The sequence below is a fragment of the Sitodiplosis mosellana genome, unplaced genomic scaffold, assembly GCF_009176505.1.
Source record: "Sitodiplosis mosellana isolate CC-2019 unplaced genomic scaffold, AAFC_SMos_1.0 Smas_scaffold_76, whole genome shotgun sequence".
NCBI lineage: Eukaryota > Metazoa > Arthropoda > Insecta > Diptera > Cecidomyiidae > Sitodiplosis > Sitodiplosis mosellana.
This window is the reverse complement of record NW_022595318.1, coordinates 13,976-37,078: the sequence shown is the minus strand read 5'-3', so window position 1 is coordinate 37,078 and position 23,103 is coordinate 13,976. Positions and strand designations below refer to the sequence as shown.

Sequence of the window (23,103 nt, the reverse complement as noted above, 5' to 3'; positions counted from 1 at the left end):
AGTTCTGGCTCAAGTTCCCCAATAGTCATCCTTGTTTTCATTTAGATCGATATCACGTTCTAACATAAAACATGAAAAAGGTTAGGAATCGTTCTTTAAACCACTCAAGAAGGGTCTAGTATATAGTCCGTATGAGCCATTCAAAACATCTATTGAAATCATTTCTCTTGAATGAATTATTCTAAGATATAATTCAAATATCTTTTATACGAATTTTACCCCAAGATTGATTGTTTTGAAATTACTATATGTATATATATCGGCACCAGTGTCAACGATACATGGAGTACAGCTACGTGATTGTTCATACCATTTGCATATTTGATTAGCTTGGAATGAACATGAGACTTTCGTCGCTCGATACACAGATACGAAACAAAAATAAAGCAATCCATTAAAATGGAACATGGAAAAGAAATCCGTAAGAATGAAACATAGCATGTGCCGTTTTAAGGATTTCGCTTTACGGTGTTCCGTTTTGATAGATTTTTTGTCTGCAGTGTAGTTATGAACGAATCCTCTCGCATTGTTTCATATGAATGGATCTGTAATACACTAGTGATTATGAATGAACGTAATTTCTCGTTACATATCTCATTACGTTCATTCATATTCGCTATAATGCAACGTTGCCGAAACCTGTACGTTCTTGGTTTCTTACTGCGCACTTCTTTTCTACGGTGAAGCAGACTGCTTTGTTGATGTGTATAACAATACGGGTAAAACACCGGCGCTCCGAGGTTTTCATACAAACTTCCCATGTAGACGATCCGAAACAGACAAAAATCGAAGAAAAAAGTTTAAATTTTTTTTCGATTCTCATATAGTATTTTTTTACCCAATCCATTGGTGTTATCGCCACATCGAAATTCGGGCTCCTTATCACTTAATTTGCATCATGTGAAATGCGAATGACGTCATCAATAGCTCGGGAATAAATTGAAATGAAACACACACAAAAATATTCGAGTAACGAAACAATGTGATACAGATCCATTCATATGAAACAATGCGAGGGGATTCGTTCATAACTACACTGCAGACAAAAAATCTATCAAAACGGAACACCGTAAAGCGAAATACTTGAAACGGCACATGCTATGTTTCATTCTTACGGATTTCTTTTCCATGTTCCATTTTAATGGATTGCTTTATTTTTGTTTCGTATCTGTGTATTGAGCGACGAAAGTCTCATTTTCATTTCAACCGCATCATTTATAAGTTATCAGCAATATATCATTCTAGTCGTTCGTCAAACAGAAAAATCACCAATTTTTTTGGGTTTAGTGTGTTAAAAATATGCAGCGTCATTACTTTTTATCTTCATCAACAATCAATCCACACGCTTTGAGTGCGTGGAAACTATCATTTATATGTACTTCTTTCAAACATGGAATGCTTCATAATTTTTGTTAAGTATATTTAAGCTTTCTTCACACACACACACACACACACACACACACACACACACACACACACTTAGCACAAGGAGACTACTTGAATACATAAAGAAGAACCTCCTAACCGTTGTGAAATTCAATTACACACATATAGCAAATTGAATGAAATAGTTTCAACACACTTCATTTTCAATTATTCATAGAAAAAAAATGTGTTATCTTTTGTTGTTGGATCTGTTTAGCCTTCAGCATGAAACATGCAGAAAACGGACATCCATTTTTATGTTCCTTCGGCAGATGTTTACGAAAATTTTCTTTTCAATTAACAAAGTTCATTCGGTATGAAATTCCTAATGCAAATCAACACAAAACAAGAAGCACGCTTGTTGTCATTTATCTCAAGAAGCGATTTTTTTAAAAATGAAATTTCTCGCATTGAGAGGATACAATACTACTTTCGGACGAGGGAAACAAACATGTTTAAAATATAATTACAACAACAACAAAACAACTAGTAGAAAAATGAATTTTAATATAAAAATAATGAAACGTTTAATACAATGCAAATCTGAAATGTTGTACAAAATTTGAAGCAGAACATCTCATTTGTGAGATATCTATTTTATTGAATAAAAGCGACAAATATATTGGAAAACTGAAATGCTTGCGTTTTTTTCCTCAGAATTCGGTTCTAGAATAAAGTAAAAAGGTTTCCTCTTCTTGACAGGTAATTCAGTATGAATGTGAAAACGTTTAACATAGTAAATGATTTCAGTGACATACTTCCTATGGCAGTCGCGTTGGCTGTAGTCTCATTATGAGCACTTCCATTTGAAATGATTTCATTGCCAACGTTTTCAACTGAATTAGTTTCATTGTGGGCATTGTCAACAGAAGCAGTCCCATTAGACACGATTTTTGAAAAGTCAAAGTCATTACAATTGTTAGAATCACATCGCTTGCAATTTGACATTTTGTGCGCACAAAATGTACTTACTTCGCTCAAATCACTCATGCATCCTCGATATTCGATTCCGTCTGTGGAAACAGAAGAAAATCGTTAAAAGTGTCAGTAAACGTCACATCCATTGAATTCTAACGTCTTTTGAATTCTGAATGCAATGAAGTACCTGCAGACAAGTAGGCATAACATTCATCTTTATCGGCAAAAATGCGGCAGATTTTGGATTTTTCTTTGAAATCTTTACAGTCTTCTCCTTCGCATTGATAACATTTGAAACGGTTTTCGGGTAAGGTCACACCGTTGCATAGGTCATCGTAACATATTTCTAATGCCTTCGGAAATTGTCTTTTATCGAATTTATCATTAGAGGTGATTTGTGGTGTGATGCAACCACGATGAGTGAATCCATTTCCATCGATACCAACAAAGCAGCTACTTGCATATTTTTGGCAGAATATAGTATCACTTGACTTCGTTTGACAGGACATGTCTTCAGTTCCATTGCAACTGTAGCACTTTTGCTGAATGCTAACTTTTTTGTTGCAATTCGCTCCATTACAACTCTTACATTGGCTTGTTCCACTCCGACATTCGAACTGTTTTGAATATTGCAAGTTTCTAACGCATCCTCTTGTTATTTTCCCATCGGAGCTATCAAGATAGCAACCATCAGTATTCTTTAATGGATTAACGCTACACGCTCTATCTTTGATTTGTTCAGGCTGCTTACGGCATAATGGGTCAGTACTCGAATCACATACAATACACGTATCCAAGAGGTGATTATCATTGCAGACATTTTTGACGTGATTTGAACAAATGTCACATTGTGAATTTGAGTGGTAACATTTTCTGATGAAATTTTCGTCTTTGTCAGCACAACCTCTTTGCACTGTCTTATCATCGTTGATAAGGGTGTAGCACTTATTTTCATATGCGGGACACACCTTTACTTGAACCGCTGTTGTATTTGAAACACAGTTCGGATCGGTTTGCGAATGGCAGATCAAACATTTGTTCAATGTATTTTTGATGTTGCAAGTCTTTCCAAAGCATATTTTACAAGACGCATTGTTTGAGTCGCTACACTCCATCGTTTCATCCCTTGTCAATTCATTTACGCAACCTTGTTTGAAAAGAACATTTTTAGATTGGTGTTTGAATATTGAGGGTAATTTTAAAAACCTTTTCGATGAAGAATGCCATCATTTTCCATGTGAAAACATCCCGAAGGTTTGAGTGTCAGAGGACAAACGGTGGAAGTAGTTGTTGTGGTATTAGGTTCATAACTAATGCATACTTCTGATATTATTGGACCGTAATTGCATCCCGAACTTTTTCAAATACCGAAAAAGAATGGTTAGAACACACTATAAAACATTTAAAACTATTTTCTTAAGTCATACCGATGTGAGCAAATCGAACATACAGTTGGATCATCACAATATGAGGCATCAGGAATGATTTTATCACCTACACAGCCTCTAATCACAGTACCGTCTCCAATGAATGTGTAACATTTGCCAGAGTGACTTTCGCAACCTCTAGCTTTCGCCAAACGGCCAAAACAATCCAACCCGGTTGTATTTGAATTGCATGAGTAACAACTCAGTTTTGGTGATACATTGGCATCGGTAAATGTTCCAGAATTTGTGACAGTTGCAACGGTCGTTTGTTTACTATTCGACTGGGTGTTTGATTCTTGCACATCGTTTTCCACGTTTACACTTTCAAATATAATTACATTGGCTGTAAATAAAATGAATTCATTTAATTGGATTCCAATTGAAAAGATTAATTAAATAGGGTTAAATGAATGATTATGAAAAAGAAAAATTACCTAACGTATTGACAGCCCATAGGGTGTGGAATAAAAACAAATATTTCAAGCTAAAATTCATTTTGGCTTCCGAATGGAAAGAAGACTGTGACTAAGTAGACTGATGGTACGAAATTAATAAGTAAGTCTACAACTTTCAGTGTTGAGTCAGGTCCTTCTTTGTTGCAATCTTACGCAATACGAAACATTAACTGAATGGTGGCTGTTCTATGTGTTGGACTTTCGAAATCACAGTCTTTGTGCTGATCTAAAATTGCCGTTAGAAATTTGTCAACACCTTTGCGGAAAATGTGAATGTGATCATTGCTTTGAGATAGGCGCTTATCATCAATTCGACGAAGAAAAAATCATCAATAGCCTAATCAATTTGCACCCGTCATAACTGATCAATATCGAAACAAAAAACAAGAGCACTTTTCAACAGTACAAATAAACAAAGTGAACCAACAGACGTTACGCATTTAGACGACCCGAATAATTTCGGGGAATTTAGTTAAATGCACTTTCGATAAGATAACATTCAGCAAATATTTGTAAATACTTTCGACTGTTCGATACAAATTTTGCTCAATAGATAAGAATTGTCATTGTTGACAATTTGGCACGAAATTGCGGTTAAAAAGAAAAATTCATGTTTTCAAGTGCTCTTAAGTCCGAACACGTAAATTGAATGATTCAAATATTAAAATCGTAAAATTTTTTTGTCATTTCTATGGTTGACTCCACATTTTATTTGCAATCTCAAGAAATACATTTCAACAGAATATTATTTTCTATCCAAAGTGTGAATGAATGGGGCAACATTGTTGACAGCGCCACGCCAAAGCGGTTGCCCGGCCAACTACAGTCAGTCGTAACGCAAAGTGGCACAAGCATGTCCCATTTTCTGCATACAATCGTTGCTTTCATACGCGTGTGTATGCGAAAAATGGTACAAGCTTGTGCCACTTTGCGTTGCGATTGACGTATGCTTCTGATTGAAAAATAACCAGATTAAAGTTAACTAAAACCAAATGAAAAGTAGATTCAAAAAAAAATTAGAAAACATATTTCCTAAAAGAGTACCTTTTCTACTTATATTTGGCAAAATTTTAAAAAAAATCATAGAGTTGGTTTCGCTGCAATAAGACTTTGAAATGGATTGTTCACAATTAATTTCTACTTTCGTTCTGACTAAACAACAAAGTCTTGTTGCAGCAAAACAAAGACTATGATTTCTCTAAAACTTGGTTGAATATAAGTAGAAATTATACTTTATTAAAAAATATATCTCTCAAATTATTTGGAATAAATTTTCATTTGGTTTTAGTTCATTTTAATTGGTTTTTTTTTTCGAATACAAGCATACGTCAATGCGTTGCAGTAGTAACCAAGTGACAACCAACGTGAAGTTGGCTGCGTTGCCCGGTATGCATTATGTTCACCCTTTGTTTCTATCTAAGTAACCCAAAAATAACTGCTGTAGCTAACGTTACGCCAAGGAGAAGCGAAACTTTGACTTTTTTTGCACCTGATTTGTCATTGCAACCTGATTCATCGCATTTTTGGCAATTTGAATCATTTTTTTCGCAAGATTTCCGGCTATCCGTCTGATCAGTCATGCAGCCGCGATAGACTTTTCCTCCTGAAAAAAAAAAAACAAATCATTAAATTACATTTCCATCAAAAGTTATTCAAGTTTAAAATAACACAATTACCATTCTCGTAATAAGTGTAGCACTTTTCCTTATCGGTGTAGATCTCACACACTTTCGGCTTTAGATTTTGCTTCGACTCTGGTGTTTTAAGTTCGCAATCACTGCCACCTTGACACTGCAAGCATTTGAGACGATGTTCGGGGAAAATGTGATCGTTGCAAGTAGTTCCGTGGCACATTTCATACTTTTCAAATTTATCTTTTGCCTGCTGCTCAGTCGTGCCGCAAGTTCGATGTGTAGCTCCATTTTTATCAATTCCAACTAAACAGGAGCTCGAAACTTGTGAACAGTCTGCAGTGTTTTGCAATGCTGTCGGATCAGCACAATTGACGTCCTTTTCATTACTGCACTGAGAACATTTCAGCTGTTTGACAACCATTGAATTGCAATTTTCCCGAGTACATATTTCGACATCGTTATCCGCCTGGTACTGAGCTCGTGTTTGTTCATCCAAATTACTCATGCAGCCTTTTTCAATTTTACCGTTTTTTTCCAAATGATAACATCCCAAATCTTCTAATGCCCATGCGCATACTTTTGAATGTGTGTTGGTCATAATGATTGGATCAGAAATTGTGTACGTGGCTTCATAGCATTTCAGTTCCTTTAGCTTATGGTTATTGCACTTTACTTGATCGGAACACAAAATGCATTTGCCTTTTCTACTTTCGCAATTCTCATTTGATGTGACGAAACCGTCATCTTTTCCAACACAGCCCCTACCTAAAATTCCTTTTGCATTCACATTAGTGTAACAGTATCCAGTAGAACACGAAATGACTTTGTCCGGATTATCAGCACAATTACTACTACCACTACCATCCCATAGACATTGGAAACAATCCGTCGCCTTTCCACCATCGCTCCTCACTGGATTTTGTATACATCAGAAAAACATTTGGTCAACAAATTGACAACTATTTCACTGAAGTTATTCTTACCAAATGCACCAAAATTTGAAGCTATAAAAACTAAAAAGAAACACAACTTCGCACTGAACCACATTTTCAACGTTCTTCAAGAGAGAGACTTTATTTTCAAATGAAGCTCATCGTACAATTCAGTGCCTTATAAATAGTGTAACATTCAAAAGACAATTTTGGCAGAGGTGGTATTTAGGCCCGTGACAAACGTAATCCCATTTGGCGGCACTTTATTGAAGTGAATTATTCTACATGCAGGTTAATTCATTTTCTACAGATAAGCTGATAAACAATGGTAAAACGTAAAAGTATTAACGCATAATGCGTTCGCATGATTCATGTCACCCAAAAGAAACCGGATCACGATCTATTTTACTAAAGCTTTTTACGAGTTATTTCTCAAGGTTAGGGTAAACAAAGGTATTAATTGGATTTCCAAGACATTTATCGATAAAATATTATTTACGCGTGAATCGATACCGTGTGATTCACATCGAAAGGCTAAAATCGCAATATCAATTTGAAATCATTCTACTTGTATTTCGGGAATTTTTTTAGTTGTGAAATTCGCAGACACTTACTTGATTAATGGAATTTCTACGCGAATGAAGTTACAAAGTACGGCCAATAGTCCGATCAGCGTTTGAAGACACGTGTTAGAATTGGCAGACGATTGACCGAAAATTAGGTCAAGTTGATTGTTGCATCCGCTGAACTCACACTTGTATCAATTTGAACCGCTCTCTTCGCATTTCGAACGCACTACCGTGGAATCGGTTGAACATTATCGATAGAATTGACCATCTATAAAAGGGAAACAGTGCTGAAAGTCTAAGACATCTGGTATATACTAATGAAGTATCGCCAATTTATTCTGCTGTCTATGTAGCGCTGCTGTAGAGCAGTGGCTGTCAACAGCAGCTGTTGGTTACGTTCTTGTGCATGAGACACACTGTAGACCTCGCGCACTAACTCTAACAGGAATGACCAATGACCATGCACGCACGTAATATACACATAGTTCCATCTGCATGTATTAGTTGGCGCGCGGGGCTCAGAGTGTGTTGCATGTATGTACAAGAACGTAACCAAAAGCTGCTGTTGACAGCCACTGTTCTACGCTGCCTCGAAAACCTTGACTTTGTATTATCATTGGAACCATTGTCGATCTATTTTTCAGTTCATTCTATAATAAATTATTGATGATTCATGAACCAATGGTTCTGTCGACTTTTGTTGAATTTATTTGAAACAATGGCTATGTCGCAGGCTAGTTTGTAATTTTACGTAAAAACGCATTCCAACTGTGAGTCTTTGTTGAACAGAATGTTTTGTTTATATTGTTTACTTATACACTTTTTTGATTTTGTAGCGCTTGATAATGGAACACCGAGTATCTCCAAAACGTCGCAACCAGAAATAAACAAATTATCGACTAAAACTAGCCTACTTTTATTACTTATCGGTTCTCTCGGCCACCATTCTTTGCAGTAAGAAAATCTGTAAATAACAAAATGTGTTCTTTGCAGATGTACAGATTTGAACTATCTGCAAAGAACGTACAGTACACCCCCGCAAATTAGAAACGAAATGCCCCGAGACCATTTCCAATTTGCGGAGTTGTCTAATTTCTGAGGATTTTTCAATTTCATCCAAAAACGGTGTATCAAATGAAAAAATGGTAGGGGGAATGATTTGCTTAATTGAAAATGATATATTGAACACTGTTCAATCAAGTATTGTATGTAAATACATGCGATTTTAGTGATTTTAAATATATAGTAAGTCTGTTAGTTTATTTTACTGGATAAACTACTCCTCGGAACAAACCGAAATTAATGATGACCGGCCGCTGGAACAAATCGGTTTCGATTTGTTAATGATTGATGATTGACGCAGACAATATGGAACAGATTACTTCGTGACTTAATTTTTAACTTCATGGTAAACGTCAAAAATCTCAAGCTGATCTGCTAATATATTTATTCAACGAAATGGAAAAGGCTTTCATTACGTTTTTTCATTAAAAATGAACTAAATTTCCCTTTGTCTTGAATGAATGAAATTTGTCTATGATGCGGAAACCCCGTGAATCAGAAATGAACCCCGGAAATTAGAAATTTTCCATACAAATTTTCAAACCTGAAATTCATTTCTTATTTCTGAGGTTTTCTAATTTTTGGGTTTCTAATTTGCGGGGGTGCACTGTATTTTGTTATTTGCAGTAAGTAAACTGCACTTGCAGTAAGTTACTGTAAATAACAAAATACGTTCTTTGCGGATACTTCAAATCTGTACATCTGTAAAGAACGTATTTTGTTATTTACAGTAAAATTTTACTACGCGCGCGCGTACATTCCCTAAAGCCATAAATAGGCTGAAAATAATGATTAAACAATCAATTTATGCAATTGAAATGCTTATTCAGCATTTTTGTTCAACACACTCATATCTTGGATCCGAACAAAAAAACATAAACAAATTGATCGATTGATGCTAAAATCAATTATTGAGAAAAAAGGCTGAAAACGATGCGACAGCATAAAATTCACGCGTGCGCGTATATTCCCTTAAAGCCATGAAATTTCACTGTAAATAACAAAATACGCTCTTTGCAGATACTTCAAATCTGTACATTTGTAAAGAACACATTTTGTTGTTTACAGATTTTCTTACTGCAAGGAATGGCGGCCTCTTATCAGTACCGCGAAAAATGATAAGAGGAAACTCGCGTTTTTCGCGGTTATTCACATAACTGCTAAGAGATAACAATTTGATGTCTTGAGCAAAGTTGTAGTACTTGGTCTGCTCTACCACTTTTTAAAGACACCCATCACTTATCTTTTATCAGTCGCGCAAAATATGATAATCTCAAAAACTCCATCCAAGACATCAAATTATTATCTCTTATCAGTTATGTGAATAACCGCGAAAAACGCCCATTCCACACGAAATCAATCAAAATTCACATGAGGCTAGGGGATTCACGCAAACTCAAAGGCCGAAGATTTTACTGAATAGCTGGAAATATAACCATTTAATGTGTAAACTATAGATATTGCTTCTTTTTATTTATAAACTGGGAATATCTAAGAATTTTTTGAATCTTAAAATTCTGGGAGTGGGTTTTGGTGGATCCTCAGGATTGTTCGAAACCGCTCCTGGTTCTGGTAGTGGGTTTTGGTGGATCTTCAGGATGGATCAGACTGGATTTGACAATACCCTGGTCCATATACTCATTACTTGGTAATAAAATGTGGTAATAATTAAAAATAAATGTCGAACGAACGAACGAACAAATTTTTTTTTTAATTGTCGAACGAACGAACATTCGGAGTCATCACTCATTGTAACTGTGTTTCCTATGCAAAAAATGTGATTTTGTATGAACCTTTCAATCGTTTGAATGTTTTGAAAGAAATGTCGATTTAAGACGAAATTTGTAGGTAAACCGATGTTCAAGTGTTCGGAGACTCATGTTTTTTTGGCGAAAAATTGTAGTTATCTCAGATGAAAATGTCATAAGAGGCCATTTTTGGCCAATTTTCTAACAATTGTCTAATTGAAATTCATGGCAGTCGAAAATTCGAAAAAATTGAAAATTTTTATTATGTGTAAAAAAGCAGAATTTTGCTAAAATTCGACCATTTTTGATGCTAAATCGAAAAAAAATTTAAAAACCGCCACTTAAATGGGGGGTAAATTTTCTATACTCACCCTGAATGTTTGATAGCCCAAAAATCGGGTCAGGCGATATCTAGGGAGGTACATAAAGTGTAGGCTGGAAAGCATAAGGCGATAGCATGAATGAAAATGTGGCAGAAAAAATCAGCAAAAGTCTTTAATGTTTCAAACGCTTCGGATGGATGGCGCTGTCAGAAGCTCTCTGAAGCACATTAGAAGTGGTGAATGTGATTATGACAGATAATATTTGTGTTCACGTTTAGAAACGTTGACTGTCAAAGTAAAGAATGTTCTGTCAATATAAACCAAATAACCAACATGGCGGGTTAAAATGCTGTCATGGCGGATCTCTTTCTCATTAAACTACACATGAAAATATGTCAAAAACGGCTGGGAAAATCGGCAAAATGGACCGTCTCGGGATTTGGCCTGATCCCAGCACTTGCCCTGTGGTGGAATTCCATACAAAACATGAGTGTGACTTGTAAAGATGCTCACAGGAAAGGAAAAGCTGGGAATCAGACCAAATCCTGAGAACCTATGGATCAGCCCGAATCCACTGGATTTGAACTTTGGGCCATCAAACCAGCCGGGTGTCTACACTCCCTTTAGGGAGTGATACCACGGTCCATTTTGCCGATTTTCCCAGCCGTTTTCGAGATATTTCGATGTGTAAATATTTATTGGTTTTAATTTACCACTTAAGAGGTGAGTTTGGATAAATTAGCAGAAAAGCGTATTAAAGTTCGAAATATTCCATCATTCTAAGATATTTTCACTAGAGGCGCTCTTACAAAAATCAGAAGCAATGTATTTTTTGTCAAGCTATCGTATTACGCTGGAAAGGGCTCTGTGATGCAATACCTTTGTTTTTGCTACCGAAAGAAAATTTGTATTAAAAAGGCGAACACATCAATTCGTTTCTGTGTATGTTTATTGGCACATTTGATGACAGTTTTGCTTTCGTTATGAATTGTGGTTGATGTGAGGCAATGTTCATTCGATGCGTGTTTGTGTGGTGGAAGCGTGACGATTTATTTGGTGCATAAGGGTTTGGTGCAACGACCATAAAATATATGTATTTCATCAAGTTTATCAAGCTCATTCCAAGTTTATGCATAGTGTCGAATTTTTGTTCAAGCTCTACCATCTAAATGTACAATAAAATAATTTACGGGTACGGCGTTAGATGGCGTTTTTTCTGGTCAAAAAAGTTGCAATATCCCTTTGATTTGGTGGAACGGAACAAAACGTAGTGAAAATATGCGAATGTTCGTTCAACGCGAGTAGCGAATCGGTCTATGGCAGAGCCTGGCTTCAGGCCACCACTATTGTGGCGCTCGTTGCGGTAGCCTCGGTAAGTAGCGTCGTTGCCAATGGTTGTCAACAACCCTTCGGGAGACTGACACATTCGAAATTGTGCCATTTTAAACATAACCTCAAAGTTTGTTGTGTCAAGTGCAACGCATTGTTTCCCGTTGTTAGATATTAGTGCAATAAAAGCTAAATTTTTTTATTTGCGTTTTTTTGATAATAAAATGAAAATGTGCATGTTACACCAACACAAAATCAAAAAGATGAGGTTATGTTTGAAATGACTCGTCATGACACACACAATGGCACATTTGAGAATGTGCCAATCTCTCGATAGGGATCATACAAATGTCAAACGTAGTCAGCTTGTCAATTACAGCCGGGGCCTGGTCTATGGGAACTTCTCAAAGTTGCAATTCAACTTGAATGTGCCATCAATTCGAACTCATGTTTTGCCGAACACTTAAATCAGCCGTCTAAACTTTGGAGCTGGCCAATTCGAAGAGATTTCCTAAATAAAATGTGCACAACTTGTGCTGATACAAATGGAAACTTTCCGTGTATCGAGTATCAATGCGAACTCAGATTAAATTACGCACAACTTGTGCTGCTAATTCAATAAGGAACTGTCCTGTGCTGAGACTCATGAAGAACTGATTTCATTTTTTCTCTCTCTTTGAACTGTCGCCGCATCGCAGTACACTTACCTTTGTATTAGCGTCTTAGCGCGAATATTACTCACACAAACACACAACGAAATGTCAGGCAAGTCGCAGAACGCATTTGAAACGAGAGCAAATGTGAGTGCGTTCAGCGTTTGGCGATTTGATTGAACAATGCATGAACAAACTAAATGAGCAAATTGAAAATCCATGAAACAAATATGAAATTAAAATTAATAAAAGAAAAAACTTAAAACTAATGCAAAAGTCCACGACAGGCTCCTGAGGAGCCGCTCCTCAAACCCTAACTTGTGTAAAAAATTTCATTCGACTAATCAAGCGACAAACAAACACGCACAAACCCACACCAACAAGCGCATGACGATTGAACATTATTTCTGTTCTTACTCGTTTGCAGGCGATTGCTACATTCATATTGCAGCGTGTGAATGAAATGCAAACAGTCAACGTGCCGTTCTCTCCACTTATCGTAGCGGCACAAACATCTACTGTATTAACACTCATAATGAAGCAAGCGTTTGTCTGTATGCGAGAACAAAGCTGAAGGGGCGATGAGGCCCTAACGCACGACAAAGTAACTTTGACAAATGATTTATATATGTATGTGATGGTGCGTTAAAAGTGACAGAACACAAATTAGAAGTCTCAGTTTAAATCTTGTTTCGATTTTTGCACTATCCATACAGGGTCTCCAGAGGCAGACCCGGGGAAATATTTTGGCTTTCTGACTTTTTTCCCAAACCCAATTTCCATGCAAAATTTCAGCCGATTCTGAGAACCTCATATATAGCATATAAAACACACGAGGCACGAACGGCAGCTATGAGTGTGCACGCGCGCGTCGCTTACGATGTATCTCGTATGTTCTGTACGTTTCTCTGTCTGGTTCCGTTTGAATGAAAGAGACAAACATTGTGCGCGAGAATCGATACATGAACGAACGTGCTTCACAGCGGATATGCACGCAAGCAACAGCTGCTGTCGAACAGATCTGTTCACCAGCAGCAAATATATATGCAGCAGCTTCAATGCTCTGCATGTTTTGCTTTTCTGTTTGATACTCGCTGGGGATGACAGATGTCGAAATGCATCCGAACCAAAATTTCGTTTATAAATAAATATTCATATTGATTTATGTTTGAAATTTGAAAAAGCAAAGTCACTTTAAGGTGTTTTATTTAAAATTTAATCGTAGACTGAAAAAAAATTTCCATTCCAATTCCCTTAACAAAGTGTACGGAAAAGTAAAATATTCAACATTACCATTGTTGGCAGCATATTGAATCTATTCCAATTGTTCTTCAATATTAATTCGGTTTCCTTTACCGATAAAAAGTTGGGCGACATTATTGTGACCTGAAAAATAATACAGATCAATGAAAAAGATCAAAGCGGTATTTAATTTAGTCAGCAGTACCATGGTTAACAGCTAAATGAAGAGGTGTTAGATTCTCATGATTTCTAATATCAACTTTGGCTCCTTCTTTGATGAGAAGTTCAGCAACATTCTTGCGACCTTAGAAATAATTTGGATCGATGAAAAAGATCAAACCGATTCTTTATTTTGTGAAAATACTTATTCAACATTATCATTCTCAGCAGCATAATGAAGAGTTGTCTGATTAAAGTAATTCATGACATCTATATTGGCGCCTTTGTTGAGAAGAACCTCGGCGACATTTTTGTGACCTGGAAAAAAAATCAGATCGATGAAAGAGATCAAATCAATCGTTTCTTTAATAAGAACCAGCATTCAACATTACCACTGAATGCAGCTAAATGAAGAGCTGTGGAATTCAAATCACTTCCAATATCAGCGTTAGCTCCATTCTTGAGAAGCACATCAGCGACACCTCCGTGACCTAAAATAATATGGATCAATGAAAGAGATCGGCGGGATATCTTATTTAGTCAACCTCACCATTCACGGCTGCCAAATGAAGAGGTGTGTGATTCTCAACATTTTTGATATCAACATTCGCTCCTTTGCTGGTGAGAAGTTCGGCGACACTCTTGCGACCTAAACAATAACACCGATCGATGGGATAAAATCAGGTCAATCTTTTATTCAATAACAATAAGTATTCAACGTTACCTTTCTTAGCAGCATAATGCAGAGCTGTCTCATTAAAATTATTTCCAATATTAGGGTCGGCTCCTTCAGCGATGAGGTTTTGAGCTTCCTTCACTTTGCCTGAAAGAATTTGAAAAATATTCATAGATCAATGAAACGGATTGAACAAAACATTCTTTTTCTGAAAAAATGTCCAAAATTACCAGCTAAAGCAGCTCTATGCAGAGCTGTCTTTCCTCTCATGTCTTTTTCGTTTACTAAAATATGTATGAAAAGTTGAGCATAAATGAGGTTCCCATATCTTCGTTACAAGGTGCTTTGTATATGGAATTTAAGAGTTAAACTGGATAAATAAATGAAACTCCAATCTTACCGTTCCTCCCGGGTGCTCCGCTCACATCCCCGATTAAGAACTGTGGAAATAGAATCAAAGTGATACATTTGAAATGGGAACAACGGATGAGATTAATACATTATGTATTAATAACAGTTTCCAACTGTTTTTAATGGAATAAAAGTTTCCGGTGGACTGGACATTTTTTGGAATAGAAGATTTTTTCAATTGAAGAACTTAGAAAAGGACACTTTTCATTTTTTAAATTATTTCAGAAAAAATTATTTAATAATAATAATTGTCCATGAAAAGTCAAACATGAACATTTTTAAAAAAATCGACTGAAATTGTCGACTCACCTCGGATACCATCAAGCCAATGAGCAGCAGTGTGAAAGAACTTCGACTCAGCATTTTTCTAGCTTCGAACTATTGAAAGTTTACTATGAACGTATCAATTGGTAAGAACTGTTTGATGGACATGCGAATCGAACGCATCCTCTTATATACTGGGTGATTCAATCCACGTACAATGACGATTCTAATTAAAGCCCACAAAATATTATCGCATACATTTTTCAAGATAATAATTTCAAACAGTTGATGGAATTGCAATTCCACCTGTGCACGTGTGTTTAATTTCGCGTTTCACATCGAATGTTTTGCATTGAAAATATCAGATGTTTACATTTATTCTTTCATCACCTTCTTTAAACTACAAATTCAATGTAAATATTTAAAAAGTGAATATTTTTCACTCTTGAAGGGTTGAGTGGTGTTACCAAGGGTGTTACTATGGCACGTGGCTGTTCAAATTTAAAAATTTTCACATTTTCGCTGCATGCACAAAGCACATTCCGTTTCAAAGTCGATTCAAAGTTGGCCGCAGATCAACCGTCGCTTACATGATGTGAATTAGAATGATCATGATCAAACGACATGACTCATACCTTTGCATTACATTCAGGCTCATATGCCATGGTTACGTTGCTTTGTTCAATAGCTGCAGTGTTAGTTGATGCAAGGATATACGGTATCACATTTACTTTACATCACTCAATAAGGTATAGGTACGATACGATGATATTGATACAAATCTACGCATTCCCTTAAAAAATTACAAGCGAATCTCATGCAAAATCATATCCATACTCAGTAACACTTCCCATAGAAATATAGACAGCTCCTCAATTAGTTTGAAATTCCAATGAACACACACGTAAAGAAATACTTATAATCCGATACAAATCACATAAAAATGAAAAAAATTCTGTCACTGTCACATTTCGTACCAACACAGCCAACTTTTCGTTTCCATGAAATAAATTCTTCGTAGTGGTCAAAAATCTATGGCACAGATTCGAGAAAAATATCACTAATAGTGAGAACAAACTTGTTCCGTGTGTGTCATAGGGCACTTGCAAAGATCGAAAAATGTATTTATTTTATTAAGTTTTCAAGCACTTTTCAAGAAGTTTTTACCTAGCATTGAATTTTCGTTTAAGCTTTACTATCTAAATACGGTCAAACTAGTTTAAATTCCATCGTTAGATGGCGTTTGCTCTGGTCAAAAGCTTAAAGGTCCTCCGTGGTGTGCGTTTTTTATATTATCGCTAAAATTTTATTTTATCTCATTAAATCAAGAATATTAAAAAAGAATTGATTTTGAAATGAAAGCCAATTCGGTCTTTGTTCTAATCGATAATTTATTTGAAATAAATGCAGACATTTCAAGTCATCTGCGATTCTTCTTCAGGGCCCAAAAAATAATAAATGTTTTGGGTTCAAGGATACTATGACGATGCAAGCGTAATTATGGGCTGTAGTATTCTACATTGGTGGTGACAGTGGGTAAATGGACAACTGGAGTTATTTTTTGACAGAATATTAATCGATAATCGAGTATGGGCATAGAAAAAAATCATCCGATTATTCAGCTAAATTAGTTCAGCTATTCGCCACTTTCGTCAATTTAACAAATAACCACAGATCAACCGTCGCTAACATATGGTAAATATGAATATGAATGATTAAACGGCTTGACTCATATCTTTGCGTAACATTCAAGCTCAAGTGCCGTGGCTGCGTTGCTTTGTTGAACAGCTACGCATTCCCTAAAAAAATCTTAAGCGAATCTCATACAAAACCATAGCCGTACTTAATGACACTTTCCATGTACTTAATGACACTTTCCATGTACTTAATGACACTTTCCATAGAGATATAGAACGCATCAAAACTATTTTTGAATTCCAATCAATGTACATCACTTTTTCCGCGTGTGTTGGGTCGTATTGACCTTTAACCGAAATGCCAATACCTATTTGATGGGCTTGTAAAGAACATGAGACTTTCGTCGCTCGATACACAGATACGAAACAAAAATAAAGCAATCCATTAAAGTGGAACATGGAAAAGAAATCCGTAAGAATGAAACATAGCATGTGCCGCTTTGAGCATTTCGCTTTGCGGTGTTCCATTTTGATAGATTTTTTGTCTGCAGTGTCGTTTAGAACGAATCTTCTCGCATTGTGTCATACTACTGTGTCCAAAAAGTAAGGTGACATTGCATTTATTTTGAAAATTCTTTATTTATTCTTCCAAATCAATTTCATCGCCTTCAAAGTAATCCCCTCCCGATACAATGCACTTATGCCAACGGATTTTCCAATCTTCGAAACAGTTGAAAAAGTCGACTTCAGGGATGGCCCTCAGCTCCGTCTTCGCTGCGGCTTCAATCTGCTCTATCGTCTCAAAACGGTGTCCCCGGAGCGGTCTTTTGAGCTTGTTGAACAGCCAGAAGTCGCACGGTGCCAAATCAGGTGAATACGGTGGTTGTGGAACGATATGAGTCGAGTTTTTGGCGAAATGTTCACGAAGAATGATCGCATTGTGAGACGATGCATTATCATGGTGCAAAAACCAAGAGTTGTCTTTCCACAATTCCGGCCTCTTTTGGCGGATAGCGTTACGCAAACGACGCATAACACTCAAATAATATTCCTTGTTGACTGTTTGACCCGGGGGAAGGAACTCATAATGCACAACACCCCGATAATCGAAGAAAACAGTCAACATGACCTTGATTTTTGAGCGACTTTGGCGCGGTTTTTTTGGTCTCGGCTCACCTTTGGCACGATATTCGCTCGATTGGTCGGTTGTTTCCGGGTCGTAAGCATAGATCCAAGTCTCGTCTCCAGTGATCATGCATTTCGTCTTGTCAATGTAGTCAGAAAGCATTGTTTCACACACGTCAACTCGACACCTTTTTTCCAAAAAATTCAATGATTTCGGTACCAGTCGAGATTTGACGCGTTTGAGGCCCAAAACATCCTTCAAAATGGTATTGACTGAGCCTTTCGATATGCCAATATCATCAGCAAGGTCTCTAATCGTTAATCGACGGTTTTCCAACACCAAATCTTTAATTTTTTGGACGTGAGCTTCGTAGGTTGAGGTTAATGGTCGCCCAGCACGCTCTTCGTCTTCGACACATTCACGGCCTGCTTGGAACTCACTATACCACTTGTAAACATTTTTTTTCGACATAGCCTCATCACCAAAGGCTTTCTGCACCATCCTCAACGAATCCGCAGCAGAAAATTGATTCCGCAAACAAAATTTAATGCAAATTCTTTGATCAACAAATTTCGACATCGCAAAAAACGAGAAATTCACTTTTAGCAGTCCACAAAACGAAGCGTATCTCAAACACTAATGAATATTTTGACGTGTTATTTGGCAGGGATGTCAAAGACAGTCCTACCAACCTAAAAATAAAAGGATTTTTTCAAATTCCCCAGCGCGCTAAATTTTAAATGCAATGTCACCTTACTTTTTGGACACAGTAGTATAAACGGATCTGTATCACATTGTTTCGTTACTCGAATACTTTTTCGTGTGTTTCGAGCTATTGGGGAGGGAGTGGGTTTACCTCCCCAAATGGGTTTTGTCAGAGTACTTTGACATGATCTATCGATTGGACCCACATATATTGCCCCCTGACCCTCCCCAGACCATTTTTTGGAGTAATGTATATGTAAGGGAAGCATCATCGATAATAACACTGTGGGGAGTCAGGAAATGGGTCAGTCGACATCGGGGGAAGCTCCAATCGATAGATCTCGTCAAAATACATTGAGATATTGGGTCAATTCGAAAGTTTCCGCCGCTGACATTTAAATGTCGCCACTTGTAACTGAGCGTAGCTTGACAAGTGAATCCAATTGCATTTTGTAGATGTGACATTTAGCAATCTAACTCAGAGCAGAAAGATTCATTTTTCGTTCTGCGTCATTGTTTTTGAATCGATTGAAAATGGATCGTGATAAGGTGTTTTTTCGAGGGGCCCTTCTTTTCTTATTTGATTCGAAGAAAACTGCCGCTGAAGCTCATCGAATGCTGTCAGATACTTATGGCGAGCAAGCTCCATCGGAACGAAGCTGCAGAGAATGGTCTCATCGATTCAAAAGTGGTGATTTTGACTCGAAAGACAAAGAACGTTCAGGTCGGCCAGAAGCGATTGAAGATGTCGATTTGCAAGCATTATTGGATGAAGACCCAACCCAAACGCAAAAAGAACTTGCATTGCAGTTAAACGTCGGCCAAACAACCATTTTCAGACATTTGCACGCCATGGGAAAGATTCGGAAGCTGGGAAAATGGGTTCCACATCAACTGTCTGAAGAGCAACTTCAAGCACGAATCGCAATATGCACAAAACATCTTGCAGAGCACAAAAGAAACAGTTTTTTGTATCGGATTGTTACCGGCGATGAAAAGTGGGTTCATTACGAAAACCCCAAGCGTGAAGTAGCGTATGTTGATCCCGGCCAACCGGCGCCATCCCAGCCAAAACGAGATATTCATTGCGATAAGGTTATGCTGTGCATCTGGTGGGATATGAAAGGAGTCGTGTATTATGAGCTGCTAAAACCAGATCAAACGATTAATAAGGAACGCTATCGACGCTAATTGACCAGTTTGGCCCATGCATTGGATGAAAAACGGCCATTAATAGCCCGAAAAAACCACAAAGTTTTGTTCCACGATGACAACGCTAAGCCACATCGTGCAACAATCGTTAAAAATGAGGTAGAGCAGCTCGGTTGGGATCGGCTTGATCAGCCCGCGAACTCTCCAGACCTTGCTCCTTGCGACTATTATCTATTTCGATCGATGCAGATTGCCCTGTCTGAAGTACGCTTTCAAAATGAGGAAGAAGTGCGAAAATGGGTTGATGACTACATAACCTCAAAAGACGAGGACTTCTTCAAGCTCACGTCATAGCTAACGATGGCGAATACATTGGTTAATGCACATTTTCAATTTATTTTTCAATAAATGTATTTTTAGACAAAAAAAACGGCGGAAACTTTCGAATTGACCCAATACAAACTGGTCCGGGAGGGTTTAGCCACTCCTTAGCCCGCAAATCGGGTTTATATTTTTCCCCGGGGGACCCAAAAATCGGGTCAGGCGATATCTGGGGAGGTACCTAAAGTGTAGACTGGAAGGGGCTCCGCAAACCCTAACTTGTGTAAAAATTTCATTCGACTATGATCGCGTTGAAAATTTGTATCAATTTTTGCACTATTCATGCAGGGTCTCCAGAGGCAGACCCTGGGGAAATATTTTGGCTTTCTGAGTTTTTGCCCAAACCCAACTTCCATGCAAAATTTCAGCCGATTAAAATTTTGATTGATTTCGTGTGGAATGGTCGTATGACGGTTACTTCTACGGTTAAATCTATCCCCGTGCCTGGAATCGGATGTATTTAGGTTGATAATTGTTAGATGAGATGCCAAGCAACAAAATCAGCTGTGGCACTACACGCGCTAGAAAACAACCACACACAATGGGATGCGAGCAATATCAAACTGAAAAAACAAGTGAACAAGGCACACAAACTCGACGCATACGAAAGCATCTATATGTATTTGAACAGAAGCATCGCAATGAACACGATGGAAGCACCAATACGGTCACCACTGTTCAGATCGATTGAAAGAACGTGTGAAGGCTTTATACCATTTGTGCTTTTTGCAATAATATGGAGTCGCCATGATTATTTACCAATCAATAGAACAGTGTATTTGAGTCCGTACCTTCTCAACTACTGCTTGAAAGCACAATGGTATAAAAATCTACAAGAATTTACGCCTCATTCTTTACTTCAAGTAGCTGTTTCGGTTACACCGAGTTTTATTGTTTTAGTTGTTGTAATTTTTTGGCGTGCGCTCGCACCACAACACATTGTTACATGTTTTGCTTTTCTGTTTGATACTCGCTGAGGATGACAAATGTCGAAATGCATCCGAACCAAAATTTCGTTTATAAATAAATATTCATATTGATTTTTGTTTGAAATTTGAAAAAGCAAAGTCACTTTAAGGTGTTTTATTTGAAATTTCATTGGTAGATTGAAAAAATCTTTCCATTTCAATTTCCTTAACAAAGTGTACGGAAAAGTGAAATATTCAACATTACTATTGTTGGCAGCATATTGAATCTATTCCAATTGTTCTTCAATATTAATTCGGTTTCCTTTACCGATGAAAAGTTAGGCGACATTATTGTGACCTGAAAAAAAATACAGATCAATGAAAAGGATCAAAGCGGTATTTAATTTAGTCAGCAGTACCATGGTTAACAGCTAACTGACGAGGTGTTAGATTCGAAGCATTTCTAATATCAACTTTGGCTCCTTTTTTGATGAGAAGTTCAGCAACATTCTTGTGACCTTAGAAATAATTTAGATCGATGAAAAAGATCAAACCGATTCTTTATTTTGTGAAAATACTTATTCAACATTACCATTCTCAGCAGCATAATGAAGAGGTGTATTATTCAAATGATTCATGATATCTATATTGGCGCCTTTGTTGAGGAGAACCTCAGCGACATTTTTGTGACCTGGAAAAAAATTCAAATCGATGAAAGAGATCAAATCAATCGTTTCTTTAATAAGAAAAAGCATTCAACATTACCTTCTAATGCAGCAAAATGAAGAGCTGTGGTATTCAAATCATCTCCAATATCAGCGTTAGCTCCATTCTTAAGAAGTACATCAGCGACACCTCCGTGACCTAAAATAATACGGATCAATGAAAGAGATCGGCGGGATATCCTATTTAGTCAACCCCACCATTCATAGCTGCCATATGAAGAGGTGTCTGATTCAAATCAGTCATGACATCCATATTGGCGCCTTTGTTGAGGAGAACCTCGGCGACATTTTTGTGACCTGGAAAAAAAATTCAGATCGATGAAAGAGATCAAATCAATCATTCCTTTAACAGAACAAGCATTCAACATTACCATCGTATGCAGCTAAATGAAGAGCTGTGTTATTCTGATCATCTCCAATATCAGCGTTAGCTCCATTCTTGAGAAGCACATCAGCGACACCTCCGTGACCTAAAATAATGCGGATCAATGAATGAGATCGGCGGGATATCTTATTTAGTCAACCTTACCATTCATAGCTGCCAAATGAAGAGGTGTGTGATGCAAATTATTTTTAATATTAAGATCGTTTGCTTTACGGATGAGAACTTCAATGACGCTCTTGTGACCTGAAAAATAATTCAGATCGATGGAAAAGCACAAATCAATCTTTTATTTAATGAAAACAAGTATTCAACATTACCATTTCTAGCAGCATAATGAAGAGGTGTGTCTTTCGTATTAGTTTCACTATCAAGATTGGCTCCTTCGCGGATGAGAAGTTCGGCGACACTCTTGTGACCTGAACAATAACACCGATCGATGGGATAAAATCAGGTCAATCTTTTATTCAATAACAGTTAGTTTTCAACGTTACCTTTCTTAGCAGCATAATGCAGAGCTGTCTGATTGAAATCATTCCCAATATTAGGGTCGGCTCCTTTAGCGATGAGGTTTTGAGCTTCCTTCACTTTGCCTGAAAGAATATGAAGAATATTCATAGATCAATGAAACGGATTGAACAAAACATTCTTTAAAATTACCAGCTAAAGCAGCTCTATGCAGAGCTGTCTCTCCCTTTATGTCTTTTTCGTTTACTAAAATATGTGTGAAAAGTTTAGCATAAATGAGGTTCCCATATCTTCGTTACAAGGTGCTTTGTATATGGAATTTAAGAGTTAAACTGGATAAATAAATGAAACTTCAATCTTACCGTTCCTCCCGGGTGGTGCTCCGCTCACAT

General features: G+C 37.1%; 3 protein-coding genes across 4 annotated transcripts; all 3 read right to left on the bottom strand.

Moving 5' to 3' along the window:
• Window positions 1-1,460: 1,460 nt before the first annotated feature.
• LOC129570749 (uncharacterized) lies at window positions 1,461-4,606 on the bottom strand. Of its 2 annotated transcripts, XM_055450455.1 has the most exons (6): window positions 4,205-4,606; window positions 3,771-4,113; window positions 3,550-3,698; window positions 2,531-3,490; window positions 2,398-2,438; window positions 1,461-2,261 (listed from the first exon to the last, which is right to left on the bottom strand). In XM_055450455.1, the coding sequence occupies exons 1-6, from the start codon at window positions 4,263-4,265 to the stop codon at window positions 2,187-2,189; spliced, it is 1,629 nt and encodes a 542-aa protein (XP_055306430.1). In that variant the 5' UTR covers window positions 4,266-4,606; the 3' UTR covers window positions 1,461-2,186. The 2 variants fall into 2 exon arrangements, with proteins under 2 accessions (XP_055306430.1, XP_055306429.1); XM_055450454.1 differs by having other exon boundaries at window positions 1,461-2,438; window positions 4,205-4,605.
• A 307-nt stretch (window positions 4,607-4,913) lies between these two features.
• LOC129570746 (uncharacterized) lies at window positions 4,914-7,041 on the bottom strand. Its single transcript, XM_055450449.1, has 3 exons — window positions 6,843-7,041; window positions 5,902-6,771; window positions 4,914-5,828 (listed from the first exon to the last, which is right to left on the bottom strand). The coding sequence occupies exons 1-3, from the start codon at window positions 6,904-6,906 to the stop codon at window positions 5,638-5,640; spliced, it is 1,125 nt and encodes a 374-aa protein (XP_055306424.1). The 5' UTR covers window positions 6,907-7,041; the 3' UTR covers window positions 4,914-5,637.
• A 14,500-nt stretch (window positions 7,042-21,541) lies between these two features.
• LOC129570743 (integrin-linked protein kinase homolog pat-4-like) lies at window positions 21,542-22,836 on the bottom strand (the record flags this gene model as incomplete). Its single annotated transcript, XM_055450446.1, has 4 exons — window positions 21,542-21,654; window positions 21,729-21,827; window positions 21,902-22,000; window positions 22,738-22,836. Coding segments are annotated over 4 exons (410 nt in total), but the record flags the coding sequence as incomplete, so codon positions are not given.
• Window positions 22,837-23,103: the final 267 nt, after the last annotated feature.